At 45.8% G+C, this 15,000-nt stretch overlaps 2 protein-coding genes across 3 annotated transcripts in view; one reads left to right on the top strand and one right to left on the bottom strand.

Annotated features, from left to right (window-relative positions):
* Window positions 1-7,760, top strand: part of LOC113816049 (regucalcin) — an 11,418-nt gene extending 3,658 nt beyond the window's left edge. For both annotated transcript variants that reach the window (XM_070142149.1, XM_070142148.1), the window contains exons 3-7: window positions 4,944-5,156; window positions 5,516-5,619; window positions 6,145-6,259; window positions 6,571-6,686; window positions 7,023-7,760. In XM_070142149.1, coding sequence (XP_069998250.1) covers window positions 4,944-5,156; window positions 5,516-5,619; window positions 6,145-6,259; window positions 6,571-6,686; window positions 7,023-7,286 — 812 coding nt within the window. In that variant the 3' untranslated portion in view covers window positions 7,287-7,760. The remainder of the gene's footprint in view (window positions 1-4,943; window positions 5,157-5,515; window positions 5,620-6,144; window positions 6,260-6,570; window positions 6,687-7,022) is intronic.
* A 1,553-nt stretch (window positions 7,761-9,313) lies between these two features.
* Window positions 9,314-15,000, bottom strand: part of Scox (Synthesis of cytochrome c oxidase) — an 8,092-nt gene continuing 2,405 nt past the window's right edge. The window contains exons 2-5 of the mRNA XM_027368082.2: window positions 14,017-14,212; window positions 10,348-10,545; window positions 9,989-10,197; window positions 9,314-9,714 (exon numbers count right to left, since the gene is read on the bottom strand). Coding sequence (XP_027223883.2) covers window positions 9,550-9,714; window positions 9,989-10,197; window positions 10,348-10,545; window positions 14,017-14,212 — 768 coding nt within the window. The 3' untranslated portion in view covers window positions 9,314-9,549. The remainder of the gene's footprint in view (window positions 9,715-9,988; window positions 10,198-10,347; window positions 10,546-14,016; window positions 14,213-15,000) is intronic.

The following is a 15,000-nucleotide window of genomic DNA, read 5'->3' as shown; positions in this document are numbered from 1 at the left end:
GAGGGTATCAGGCTAGGTAGGGCATCGCGTTTGGGGGGTATCAGGTTAGGTAGGGCATCGCGTGTGGGAGGGTATCAGGCTAGGTAGGGCATCGCGTTTGGGAGGTGTATCAGGCTAGGTAGGGCATCGCGTTTGGGGGTATCAGGCTAGGTAGGGCATCGCGTTTGGGGGGTATCAGGCTAGGGTAGGGCATCGCGTTTGGGGGTATCAGGCTAGGTAGGGCATCGCGTTGGGGGGGGGGTATCAGGCTAGGTAGGGCATCGCGTTTGGGAGGGGGGTATCAGGCTAGGTAGGGCATCGCGTCTGGGAGGGTATCAGGCTAGGTAGGGCATCGCGTTTGGGGGGAGGGGTATCAGGCCATGTAGGGCATCGCGTTTGGGGGTATCAGGCTAGGTAGGGCATCGCGTTTGGGGGGTATCAGGTTAGGTAGGGCATCGCGTGTGGGAGGGTATCAGGCTAGGTAGGGCATCGCGTTTGGGGGTATCAGGCTAGGTAGGGCATCGCGTTGGGGGGGGTATCAGGCTAGGTAGGGCATCGCGTTTGGGAGGGGGTATCAGGCTAGGTAGGGCATCGCGTCTGGGAGGGTATCAGGCTAGGTAGGGCATCGCGTTTGGGGGGGGGTATCAGGCCATGTAGGGCATCGCGTTTGGGGGGTATCAGGTTAGGTAGGGCATCGCGTGTGGGAGGGTATCAGGCTAGGTAGGGCATCGCGTTTGGGGGTATCATGCTAGGTAGGGCATCGCGTTTGGGGGTATCAGGCTAGGTAGGGCATCGCGTTTGGGGGTATCAGGCTAGGTAGGGCATCGCGTTGGGGGGGTATCAGGCTAGGTAGGGCATCGCGTTTGGGAGGGTATCAGGCTAGGTAGGGCATCGCGTTTGGGAGGGGGTATCAGGCTAGGTAGGGCATCGCGTTGGGGGGTGTATCAGGCTAGGTAGGGCATCGCGTTTTGGAGAGTATCAGGCTAGGTAGGGCATCGCGTTTGGAGGGTATCAGGCTAGGTAGGGCATCGCGTTTGGGGGGGGGGGGGGTATCAGGCTAGGTAGGGCATCGCGTTTGGGAGGGTGTCAGGCTAGGTAGGGCATCGCGTTTGGGAGGGTGTCAGGCTAGGTAGGGCATCGCGTTTGGGATGAGGGTATCAGGCTAGGTAGGGCATCGCGTTTGGGAGGGTGTCAGGCTAGGTAGGGCATCGCGTTTGGGAGGGTATCAGGCTAGGTAGGGCATCGCGTTTGGGATGGGGGTATCAGGCTAGGTAGGGCATCGCGTGTGGGAGGGTATCAGGCTAGGTAGGGCATCGCGTGTGGGAGGGTATCAGGCTAGGTAGGGCATCGCGTGTGGGAGGGTATCAGGCTAGGTAGGGCATCGCGTTTGGGAGGGTATCAGGCTAGGTAGGGCATCGCGTTTGGGATGGGGGTATCAGGCTAGGTAGGGCATCGCGTTTGGGATGGGGGTATCAGGCTAGGTAGGGCATCGCGTTTGGGAGGGTATCAGGCTAGATAGGGCATCGCGTTTGGGATGGGGGTATCAGTCTAGGTAGGGCATCGCGTTTGGGAGGGTATCAGGCTAGGTAGGGCATCGCGTCTGGGAGGGTATCAGGCTAGGTAGGGCATCGCGTTTGGGAGGGGGGTATCAGGCTAGGTAGGGCATCGCGTTTGGGGGTATCAGGCTAGGTAGGGCATCGCGTTTGGGAGGGGTATCAGGCTAGGTAGGGCATCGCGTTTGGGAGGGTGTCAGGCTAGGTAGGGCATCGCGTTTGGGGGGATTGTCAGGCTAGGTAGGGCTTCAGGTTTGGGAGGGTTTCAGGTTGGGTAGGGCATCGCGTGTAGGGGGGGGGTATCAGGCTAGGTAGGGCATCGCGTGTGGGAGGGTATCAGGCTAGGTAGGGCATCGCGTGTGGGAGGGTATCAGGCTAGGTAGGGCATCGCGTTTAGGGGGGGGGTATCAGGCTAGGTAGGGCATCGCGTTTGGGGGGGGTTATCAGGCTAGGTAGGGCATCGCGTTTGGGAGGGGTATCAGGCTAGGTAGGGCATCGCGTTTGGGGGGGTATCATGCTAGGTAGGGCATCGCGTGAGGGGAGTGTATCAGGCTAGGTAGGGCATCGCGTTTGGGATATCAGGCTAGGCATCAGGGTATCAGGCTAGGTAGGGCATCGCGTGAGTAGGGCATCGCGTTTGGGAGGGTATCAGGCTAGGTAGGGCATCGCGTTCTGGGAGGAGGCTAGGGTAGGGCATCGCGTGTGGAGGTATCAGGCTAGGTAGGGCATCGCGTTGGGGGGTTGTCATAGGGCATCAGGCTAGGTAGGGCATCGCGTTTGGGGGTATCAGGCTAGGGTAGGGCATCGCGTTGGGAGGGTATCAGGCTAGGTAGGGCATCGCGTGTGGGAGGGTAGGCATCAGGGTATCAGGCTAGGTAGGGCATCGCGTTTGGGAGGGTATCAGGCTAGGTAGGGCATCGCGTCTGGGAGGGTATCAGGCTGGTAGGGCATCGCGTTTGGGAGGGGGGGGTATCAGGCTAGGTAGGGCATCGCGTTGGGAGGGGTATCAGGGTAGGTAGGGCATCGCGTGTGGGAGGGTATCAGGCTAGGTAGGGCATCGCGTTTGGGATGGGGGTATCAGGCTAGGTAGGGCATCGCGTTTGGGAGGGTATCAGGCTAGGTAGGGCATCGCGTTTGGGAGGGTATCAGGCTAGGTAGGGCATCGCGTTTGGGAGGGTATCAGGCTAGGTAGGGCATCGCGTTTGGGAGGGTATCAGGCTAGGTAGGGCATCGCGTTTGGGAGGGTATCAGGGTAGGTAGGGCATCGCGTTTGGGAGGGTATCAGGCTAGGTAGGGCATCGCGTGTGGGAGGGTATCAGGCTAGGTAGGGCATCGCGTGTGGGAGGGTATCAGGCTAGGTAGGGCATCGCGTGTGGGAGGGTATCAGGCTAGGTAGGGCATCGCGTGTGGGAGGGTATCAGGCTAGGTAGGGCATCGCGTTTGGGGGGGTATCAGGCTAGGTAGGGCATCGCGTTTGGGAGGGTATCAGGCTAGGTAGGGCATCGCGTTTGGGAGGGTATCAGGCTAGGTAGGGCATCGCGTGTGGGAGGGTATCAGGCTAGGTAGGGCATCGCGTTTGGGAGGGTATCAGGCTAGATAGGGCATCGCGTTTAGGAGGGTATCAGGCTAGGTAGGGCATCGCGTTTGGGAGGGTATCAGGCTAGGTAGGGCATCGCGTTTGGGAGGGTATCAGGCTAGGTAGGGCATCGCGTTTGGGAGGGTATCAGGCTAGGTAGGGCATCGCGTTTGGGATGGGGGTATCAGGCTAGGTAGGGCATCGCGTTTGGGAGGGTATCAGGCTAGGTAGGGCATCGCGTTTGGGAGGGTATCAGGCTAGGTAGGGCATCGCGTGTGGGAGGGTATCAGGCTAGGTAGGGCATCGCGTTTGGGAGGGTATCAGGCTAGGTAGGGCATCGCGTTTGGGAGGGTATCAGGCTAGGTAGGGCATCGCGTTTGGGAGGGTATCAGGCTAGGTAGGGCATCGCGTTTGGGAGGGTATCAGGCTAGGTAGGGCATCGCGTTTGGGAGGGTATCAGGCTAGGTAGGGCATCGCGTTTAGGAGGGTATCAGGCTAGGTAGGGCATCGCGTTTGGAGGGGGAGTATCAGGCTAGGTACGGCATCGCGTGTGGGAGGGTATCAGGCCAGGTAGCGTGCCGCGCTTTTGGGCATCACCCTAGGTAGGGTATCACGCAAGGTAGGGTATCGCTCCAGAGAGAACATCGCGCTTTGCACGGTATCAGGCTAGGTAGGGCATCGCGCGAGGTGGGGTATCACACTAGGTAGGGCTTCATGCTAGGGAGAACACCGCGCTAGGTAGGGCATCGCTGTGGGCAAGGCCTCACGTTCGGCAGGGCATCAGGCTAGGCATGGCACCGCGCTCGGTAGGGCATCATCTAGTAGAGTATCGCGCTAGGTAGAGTTTTGCGTTAGGGCATCGCGCCTGGTAGGACATCAGGGCATTATGTTAGGTAGGCGTCACGTTAGGGCATCGTTTTCTGTAAGGCATCAGGCTAGACAGGGCCTCACGGTGGGTAGAGCATCGCGTTGGGGCATCGTTCTTTGCAGTGTAACAGGGCTAGGAAGGGCATCACGTTAAGGCATTGCGCTTTGTAGGGTATCACGCTAGGAAGGGTATAGCGCTGGGTAGAGCATCGGGCCAGGGCATTGCACTTTGTAGGGCATCAGGGTAGCTAGGGCATTGCGCTTTGTAGGGCATCAGGGTAGCTAGGGCATTGCGGTTTGTAGGGCATCCTTCTAGGTAAGGGTTCATGCTCAGCATCGCGCAAGGTAGGGTATCACTCCAGGCAGGGCATCGCGCTAGGGCATCACGTCATTGATTTCTTTCTCTCTCTCTCTCTCTCTCTCTCTCTCTCTCTCTCTCTCTCTCTCTCTCTCTCTCTCTCTCTCTCTCTCTCTCTCTCTCTCTCTCTCTCTCTCCCTCTCTCTCTCTCCCTCTCTCTCTCTCCCTCTCTCTCTCTCTCCCTCTCTCTCTCTCCCTCTCTCTCTCTCCCTCTCTCTCTCTCTCCCTCTCTCTCTTTCTCTCTTTCTCTCTTTCTCTCTTTCTCTCTCCTTCAATTTCTCTCTCCTTCAATCTCTCTCCCTCAATCTCTCTCTCCCTCAATCTCTCTCCCCCTCAATCTCTCTCTCCCTCCCTCTCCCTCTCCCTCTCCCTCTCCCTCTCCCTCTCTCCCTCTTTAGTCATTGCACGCTTTGGCGGCAATGGAGTTGGAAGCGCTTGAAATACATGGGTGAGCGTGCGTGCGTGCGTGTGAGGTGGGGATGCTTGCGCGTGTGTGTGTGTGTGTAGGGGGGTTAGGGGTGCGTGCGACCGTGTATTCATATTAGTACCTTTACCTGCGTTTGGACCAGTGCTCCATCACACGCCAATTCAACCCTCCCCCCTCCCCCAGACGACGGCGGCGCGGCGGAGGTGGTGAGCGCCGTCCTCCCGATCGCGGGCGAGCCGGACCTCTACCTCGTCGCCCTCGGGAAGAACCTGTCGGTGGTGCGCTGGTCGACCTCTGACCCCGACCAGCACACGGCGACCACGAAGGTCATCCAGACGACCACCGACGACCACTTCAACGACGCCAAGTGCGACCCTCAAGGACGACTCTGGGCTGGTAAGTGGGCCGGAAGCTTAGGTCTTGTCTGGATTCGTTTTGGTGGTGTGTTTTCGAGGTTCAGGTTGCGTCTGTTGTGTCTTGTTTTGTGTATTTGAGAAAGTACGTGGTTTATCATTATATACGGATCGTATTAGTTATTTGAAGATGTGAAACTCTCTTATTTATGACTGTAGTGATTTTAAACGTTATTTACTTATTCATTCAATGTGAACCCCTTCTGTAATATCCTATAAATATACACTAATTACAATATCCTCATTTCTCTCATTTTCTCTCCCTTCCTCCCTCCCTCTCCTTCATTTCTCTCTCCTGCGTGGACGAATCGCTTTATACTCAACCTCCCTTCCCTTCCTCAGGCACAATGGGTCCCTTGGATGAACAAGGAGAACTGGCGGAATTCAATAAATCTTCTCTCTTTAAGTTGGACCACGATCTCGTCTTTACTGATTGGGTGAAGAAGGTTAGTTATATATTTTCCTTATTTATTTATATATTTTCCTTATTTTTATTGTCATATTTTGGAATTAGTATTAGTGGTTTTGAGATTTGATATTTTTTCCTGTTTTATCTTTTCGTTATGGGGTTTTGTGTTGTGATGTTACCAGGGATCATGGTAACTGTCTTTTTCTTGAAATTACGGTGAGGAGTGTTAGTATCAGTGCATGTAATTTAAGGTATCGGTAGGATAACTACGCTCTCACTCACTCACTCAACTCAATAATACCAACACACTCACTCACAAACACTTCAGCACACGCACTTAACTCACCATCACTTCTACACACACCTCAATACAAACTAACACATCTGCACACTCATTAACACTTCAACACTCACACCTATACACGAACTAACACTTCAACACTCACTCAACTCACCAGCACTTCGACACTCACACCTCAACACGAACTAACACTTCAACGCACTCACACGCACACGAATGAGAGCGCCAGAGCACTGAGACGCCCCCCCCCCTCCCCCCCAGGTGTCGATCTCCAACGGCCTGGCCTGGAGTCACAGCAAGAAAATTTTCTACTACATCGACTCTCCCGCGAAGGCCGTGTACGTGTTCGATTACGACGACGAAGCCGGTGCCATCAGTGAGTTACGATTTTGAACAACTCGGGATGATTATGAGGATGGCGATAATAATGGGGGGGATGATAATGATAAACTACAAGTGATGGTGATAATGATAATGGCGATATTGTTGATAAGAAGGAGGATAATAACGCCAATAAAGATAATGGTTATATGTATGATTATAATTATGACTAAGATAATAATTGTGATAACGATCGTAAAAAGGTAGCAAACAGGTCAATTAAAAGTACATAAAATCAGCAGACCAAACCATCCTTTCCCTTCCACCCACGCCCGTTCACGCCCATTCACCGTGCCTTCCTCCCAGGTAACCAACGCGTCCTGCTGGACTACGAGAGCGCCGGCCTCAAGGACCAGGTGCCGGACGGAATGACCATCGACGTGGACGGCAACTTGTGGGTCGCTTGCTTCGGAGGCGGCCAGGTGGGGCGTGTCGCTTTCGATTCTGGGAGGGTCTACATCTTTTGATTTTGTTATTATCCTCTAATTCCTTATGATAATCAGTTTTTTTTTTCCTTCCATGCATAGATGGATATTTCGTGTTTGTTTCAAAAGTCATGTTCGAATGGCAAACAATATTCGCTCGAAGAATGAGAGTAAATTCACAGAGGAGTCCTGTAGCATATGTTAAGGAAGAACGCGACTTAATTAGATTAAGTCAGGATTAATATCTTGTAAGATGACCGGATAGTTTGCTTTGCGTGTTTGAAAGGCTTTCCTCGTCAAGTGTCTTCTCACCCCCCCCCCCCTTGTCTCCAGGTGATCTGCGTGGACCCCAAGGCGGGCAAGGTCATCAGGCAGGTCGCTATTCCGTCCAAGAACGTGACCTCGGTGTGCTGGGGAGGACCGGACTACTCCACGCTCTACGTCACTTCAGGAACCTTGAAGATGTCCAAGGAGGAGGTGGCTGCCAACCCTTCCTCCGGAGGAACCTTCGCCGTCTCGGGTCTGGGCACGAAGGGCCTCCCTCCCGTCGCCTTCAAGGTCGACCTCGAGAAGCTCCGTGCAAAAATGGCTGCGTGAAGGTCTCATCCAAGTAGTCTCCGCTCCGATCCAGTTCCTTTGTTGTCCACACACGTATTTATCATGCATGTCAATCAGTGCCAAAAAGGTTAATTACTATAAACATAAACGTCATCAGGTAAAACAGATCCACGAGTGACAGTGGTGAAGATATCGTCGCCTTCTGTCATCATCTGGACTGAAGTCTGTATCGCTTTTGTACCGTCTGATAAATTGCGACGTAAAACCGCATTTTAATTCCCACGAAGTTAGAGCAGTCTTCCATTTATCTACATCCATTTGCATCTTTATATTTTGTGTAAGTTCATCTGTTCTATGTGAACATTTATTATAATTGGCATCAGAGACACGTACATGCAAGATTTACAGCAGGGATTTCAAAGTTGAACAATAAAATACCTGTGCATGCACATCGTATATAACGGTTAAAACAAATAAATGTGCTTAAATATAATAAAATCTTCTGGAACTGTATGCAGGAACCTCTTTTTTCTGCATTAACCGAGCACCGTAAGGATCACCAGATTGCTGATTTGAGCATATATACTGGTTCAGCTGAACACAATAACATGAATGGCTCATACAGACTTGAATTTAGACCACTGCATAGTTGAAAAAATACACAGTATGTTATTACATAATTTGTGGAATGCTCACATCACCTTAGTTATATTATTCAGCTTTACATAAAAAAATTATCAAGGACTTCTTTTTTCTTCATCTTTATTTGGATGGCCTGTATTCAGTGCCTCGCTGTATGAGAATAATAAGAATTGAATGTTCAAAAGTCCAGCCATTCTGCATCATTTAGTCGACCTTGTCACATCAACTAAGAAAAGATATTTTGCTGATAATATATAGACTTCATCGGTCTGCTCATTCACCAACCCTGTATAATGACCATTTATGACGTTCCCATTAAATAAACTAAACTGAATAGGAAAAAATAACAAATTACTTGTTTTATTGTACGTTCAATAAATCAACAATGAGATATCGCGCAAAATTATCCTTCAGTACTTGTACCTCCAAAGTTGATTGCAGAATTGGGGGAAAATATTTTCAGTCATTTTGAAACTGAACTGAGAAACTGAAACAATTATTAGGTTAATTCAACAAATTCCATAAGTTCCTTCACCGTCTTGTGAGGATCATGTTTCCAGATTTTCATCAAACATTAGAATAGTCTGTCTTGTCAAACCAGTTCAAACCTAACCTATGCTACTCTTCCATTACTTCCATTATAGAACAGCAATCGAAGTTCTAGTTATCTAAATTATAAAAAAAAATCCAAAATTCCCATTCGATTTCTTTAGTCCAACCTGGCAAGTACAGGCTTTAAAATGGTTGTAGGCAGTTCATTTTCTAAATATTGTTTAAAACCATTTTAAGACATCTGTACAAAATACACTATAACTTCAGTTTGGTGAATTATGATCATGGTGATATGTATCCCTGAAACCCAGCAGTCACCATCCTAACTTTTAATGTCTCCTGTTTCTTGGCATCATGGGAAGTATTTTGATGTATAATGGCTAGTTATTGTGGAAACAAGATTTTTGTCTGTTACAGTTATTCAGTAATATGTACATGGTCATTTATGTAACAATTTCTTTTCACTTAATGAAATACAGTAAGACTCTATTTGGAAAAAAAATCAAGCAAAGACAACAAATAATTTTACGCTAACTAATCCAATTACCCCTATGAATACCTGAATTAGCCTCAGTGCTGATAGAATCACTTGAGTACATAACTTCCTACTCTTCAGTGTGCTAGGGAGATCCAGAATACAGTATTTGCTTTGCTTTTTCTTCCCAGTTCACAATGACCATTCAAAATAAATGCTGTATCATGAAGTTCTTAGTTATTTAAGTAACAGAACAATAGAAAGAGGGAGTGCGGAATGATCCTCTTTCATTCCAGGACAAGGCAAGAAAGGTGCTCCCTCAAACAAATGGGGAAGCAGCTTGAGAACTAAAACTATCAACCATTCATTATATTAAAGGGACTATAAAATCAACTACTTTCAACATTGATTTATTACAAAACTCACATCAATCCCTAATGACCTTAGGGATCACCAAAGCACTGATGATCAATGAATATATACAATGAATTATCCACACACAATTGATGATTTATAAAACGTTGAAGGATAACAATTCTAGAACAGTGTGACACCATTGGCAACTTCATACCAAACTCTCCTCTATACATAAAAGTAGGAATGCCAAAAACACACCATAAATTCTGCAAAATATTAAATAAGGCCCCCAAATAAGCTCTTCTTTTTGCTTATTTCCTCAAACTTCTTCATGTTGAACACCACACTAGCTACCACCTGCTCTGCTGTTTTGTTCTGACCATAGTAGTCAACAAACTCTCCATCAGGATTTATGAGGTAAATGATGATGGTGTGATCCACCTGTTGTAAAGAAAAGTTTAGTTTAGGTCCAAAAGACTAAGCAGGAATGCAAAGATTTCAATAAAGTGTTTGTGAATATATTAATATCAGTTGATCACTTTTCCACATCTTTTTAAAATTCAAATCCATCTATTAATGTCTTTGTTATTTGATACTCTAGTCAAATTACAAAAGATAATAATATTTATATGTCAAAACTTTTAGGACTTAATTAAGATGAAGATAAATTAAAATATCACAATTTAAATTTTTGCAGCACTGGTATCATACTCACAATATAATCATCATCATCATCTCTTGGTCCTGCACTAAAGTAAACACGGTATGCTCTGCAAGCTTCTGCGATCTTCTCCGTAGAACCTGTGAAACCTATCATCTTTGGGTGGAATTCCTTCAAGTAATCTTTGATCAGTTCCTTCGTATCTCTGAAGGGATCCACAGTGATAAACAGTGGCTGAACGTCTGGCACTGTCTTCATTGCATCTGGAAGAAATTGATAAGGTTCCAGATTATATCCTTTGTCTTTCCTCTTGAGGCAATGTGCAAATTCACTCAAAATGTCACGCAAACTATTTATCACCGAACATCTTTGCATCCCAATAAAGCAATCATTCTATACTTCAGCCAACTTACCAACTTCATCCACAACCTTGGCCATTTTCTCAAGTTCATCTGGACACACATCAGGGCAGTGTGTGAAGCCAAAGTACAGCAGGCACCACTGGCCTAAGAAATCGTCACTTGACCTCGGTGTTCCATGGTGATCTATCAAGTCAAAGCGACCTCCGATGCTGGCCTTCCCCAATGCTCTCTTCCTTTCACGTTCCTGTGCTGCAAAAAGAGATGACCATTTTCAGTTGCTAAAATCAGGATAGAGAGAAAATAAATGTAAACTTCCATGCTAGTATTAGCTACCTGGGAATAGTGAAGCTGAAGGTAATTCTCAAGGGAAAACATTTTCTCGTCAATTTCCTTGTGCACAATAACTTAAGAGTGAGAAGAATGTAGCTAGCCTTCCTAATGTTTCTATATTCTTAAATATAGTAAGGAAACTACAAACTTCCACAATATAGTGCCATTTGAGGGAGGATTAGTAACTCCATATATGGCCAATTAACCACCTAACAAAATACCCACTTAAATAATAACAATTTTTATGCTCCTCTAAATAATGATAATAATAAAAAAGAGAAAAATTAAGCCTCCTTTCACTCTTTTCCTTTTATAAATTCATAAGTTCATTCAATACACACTGGTCTTATGCTATTTCTAGTATTTATCTATCTACTCTTTAAGATAAATAATTAACCACACACTGATGGAGATTGTAAGGCTATTGTAGCCCCTAGAAATTCACTTGACTGTGCTACTGATTTCCATATAGTAATTATTGTAATAGAATTACGGGGCCTGACTCTCTTCTTCAAAGTGCTTCACAGATCTGGGAAAATATGTTCAGAAAAAAAATAATCAGGTATTCTCAAACACATCTTCCCTTTGTATTGCACCTTTGTTAAGATGAAGAACTGATTAATATCCTAACAATAATGTGATAAAAATGCATAGTACATAATGAATAAAAGAGGTGCCACAAAAAACATCTTATGATAAAGATGGTGGAACACAGAAGTTACAGAAAAGTTAAGATGTGATGGGAATGAGACAAGAAAAAATGAGCACCTCAATCAGGCAAGCAAGAAGGCTTGAGGAAGCAAGAGCTGTCGCATGAGCCACACCAAAAACAAGAGATGAGATCTGCAATGACTTATAAACCATGACAGATCATTATTTTTTCTTTTTCTTTTTCAAAGGCCAGATAGAAAGCATCTAAGGATTTTACACATATTAGACATACTATGGATGAAGATGATACACAATTAGGATGGATGGAACCTTGTAAGTAACCTTGAGGGGCAGGTGATGTGACCAAGCTGTTATGGGAAAAAAAGGGTCTGGTCTTGGTGACCCGAACTTGCTGTTATGAGAAGAAACTTGCCATGAGTGCACAAACCTCTTGGAGGGTGCTTAGACTCAGTTAGTGTTTAGAAGGAGCTTTTGGATAATTCTTGTAGATAAACTAGTGTAGAGTGAACGGCAGCACAGTTTGCATTACAGAAAATTAAATTTTACAAAAAATAAAGAAAATGACACAAATGACAAAATGTTTTTTCTTACTACACAGAAAGATGATATGGAGTCTGTGCACGGGAAACAGTCCATTACCATCTGGATAAAGCATATCCAAAAACAAATATGGACATTGGAAAATGCTCTTTACCGTGACATTGTTTTGATCAGTGAGACAAGAGATGTTCTCCAAAGAAAGCTGGTGCAGTGGCAAAGAGCACTGTAAGTTCATGGACTGACGAGACCATCATATGAAAAAAAAAATTCGATGAGTGCCAAGCTATGCGAACATGCTGTCACACAAAAATCTGGTTGACGTCCAAGGGGAGAATTTCAGAACTTGAGTTGAAGGCTGGGCTGACAGGAATGACTCACCAAAAGGGAACAAAATCTTGGATGGTGATTAGACTCGTTGGGCAATTAGTTAGGGTCTCTTGCATCAATCCCATCAGTAAATGAGTGTGGAATGTACCATCTGTATCGGCCATAACAAAAAAAGTGCCAACTCCAGGAGGACACTAATTTCCAAGCTCAAGATCCTATTCCTGGCAACTGTGACTGGCAGTACAGGTTGTATTACAGAAAATTGATTACAATAAAAAATTTAATTATACAAATAACAAAAGTTTACTTATTGTTATAATTATTGCAGTAAGTTATGGACTACCTAGAGAGATATGGAGTCTGTGCAAGAAATAGAGTCTACTACTATCTAGATAAAGTATTTGAAATGACAAACAAAAAAATTGGAAAATGGCAAAAAAAATATATATATATATATAAATAAATAAATAAATAAATAAAATAAATTGAAAAAAAAAGTAATAATAAAAAAAATGCAGAAGAGACAATAACTGCAAAGGTAGGGGCAAGGAGTCTTGACACAGCAAATGAGCGTTCGTGTGCGCCCGCCCTTCAAGTCACACACTTGTTAGAATGGCCACTCAAGTAAGCCTATTGCCGCAATTTTGGGTAATGTACGGGCAGCAAATCACCTAGATCCAAGGCGTTAATAGGACAAACATCAAATATTTATGGTTCAAGAAAAACGATAGAATAGGAGACATAAAATCAGGTCAAGAAATGCTTAGGAGAGAAGTCCTCTATGTATCTGGGCTTGCATGTGACAGAAGATGGCAGAATGGATGTTAATCATATGATGTGGATCGAACAACTGGAAGATAACATCAGGAGTGCTACTTGACAGCAGAATGAATATGAAATTGAAGAGTAAGGTACAAAAAACTGTCATTAGGCTGGCAATACTGTATGGAGCAGAAATGCTCCACAAGAGGAAAACAGAAGTAAATGTGTGATGTCACACATTAACTCCTAGCTGACGGGTGGTATGTACGTGCATGCCATGGCTGTTGTGGACCGAAACACGGATGGCATTGTATCATGCCCATTCTCGCGACACTGGCTCATCGGACGGAGTTTGTTTTTCTCCGATAGGGGCAGCTTCATTTACATGGTAAAGATTTTAGGCAATGGCATCTATAATGAAGGTAACCCTTCAAAATTATAATATTTTCATAAATTATAGCAAAATAAAAGCTTTTAGGTGTCAAATGTCGCTCGCAAGCTACTGTTCGAGCCGGGCGCAAACAGGGGAAACTGCCGATGCGCGCCAACAATCCTGTTATTACGTCCACTTGCCAAACATTTTTACCCGTTGGCACTGGGTTAATTGAGGTTAATGTGTGACGTCACAAGGATAGAAAGGATGGGGAATGAAATGATAAAGAGGAACAGTGAATGTCTAACTAAAGCTTACTAAGAAGACACATAAAAAAGAGAAGGTTATGGTGGTTTGATCATTTAATGATGAGGGATACTGACTATATCGGAAAAAGAGCTTATGGAGATGGAAGTACAGGGAAGAAGGAAAAGAGGAAGACCTAAAATGAGATGGAAGGATAGGATCATGAGTGACATGAAAATGAAAACAGAACTATGTGGAGAAGACTAGTTAGAACAGCTATGGTAGAGGAAGAAATTTATCAAAATAACAAAAAAATAGCTGAATAGCAAATGATACATGAGGAATGAAAAAGAAAAGGAAAGCAAAAGTAACAAGAAACAGAAACATGATGAATAAATACTCAAAAGGGAAACCAAAGTCTCAAATTGAGTTCTTATCATAAGCGTATAAACTTAATAGCCCAAACCTACCCAACTCTTTCTCTCTCCTGATATAAAGCATGAACCCTAGGAGTCCAGACCCCACGACACCAGTGAGCAGGAGGGACTTCCATGTGATTGGCCCCTTCCCTTTTGTGACGTCTTCTCTCCTTGGCGGTTGGCTCGGAGGGGGTGTGGAAAAAGCTCTTGTGGTCCGAAGGAGGGCTAGTGATGGCTGGGGATGCCTCTGAAATTGGGTGAGAAGTTTAAGGTTTCCTTTCTTCAAAATATATTCTTAGTCCTACTCTTTGTTAGGATTGATGCCAACCATTATCCCACTATGTCCAGCAGATGAGCAAACTAAAAAAAATTCAAATTTTACATTACACAGAAATCAAAGGCACTAAACACAACAGCTGCACCTATTTTTTGTGTTATTTCCCTCTTACCCCCTTTAATTTGGGGGGACCTGTGGGGAATAATGGTCTGAAAGGGGGTGGGGGGAGGCACACCAACCTTCTTAACTCCCTACCAGTAGCGAGCCCCAGCTTCCTTTCCAGGGAGTATCTCCCTACTGGGGGGCAAGACCCCTTCCCCTGGGGCATTTCCCTACCCGAGGCAAATTTACCTTGATTTTTCACACCAGAAGTCTTACCTTTGGAAGTTTAATAATTTATTGCAATTAGGGACACTGCATTCTTAACATGATAGCACTCAACCAAAATATATAGAATTCAGTATTTACTCCTACTTTACTTGTTAGATGTGGGTGCTTTGCAGTTTACATCTGGACCAAAATCCGTGCATTAGGCTTTCTTGAGTGGCCACTCTCTCAGGTGTGTGGCTTGTAGGTTTGACTCTCTTGAACACGTGTGAGGTATCATAACTCCTTGCCTCCCCTTTGCAATGTTAAAACCTCTTGTTCTGCATGTGTCTATATTTGTCATTTAAGCTGTTGTATCAAGATGTTAAAAAAAAAAAAAAATCTTTTTGGCAGACTCCATATAGTCTCTCTCCGTAGTCCCCACTCTGTGC

This window comes from Penaeus vannamei, chromosome 29 (assembly GCF_042767895.1).
Source record: "Penaeus vannamei isolate JL-2024 chromosome 29, ASM4276789v1, whole genome shotgun sequence".
Taxonomy (NCBI): Eukaryota; Metazoa; Arthropoda; class Malacostraca; order Decapoda; family Penaeidae; genus Penaeus; species Penaeus vannamei.
This window is presented reverse-complemented; position numbering and strand designations above follow the sequence as displayed.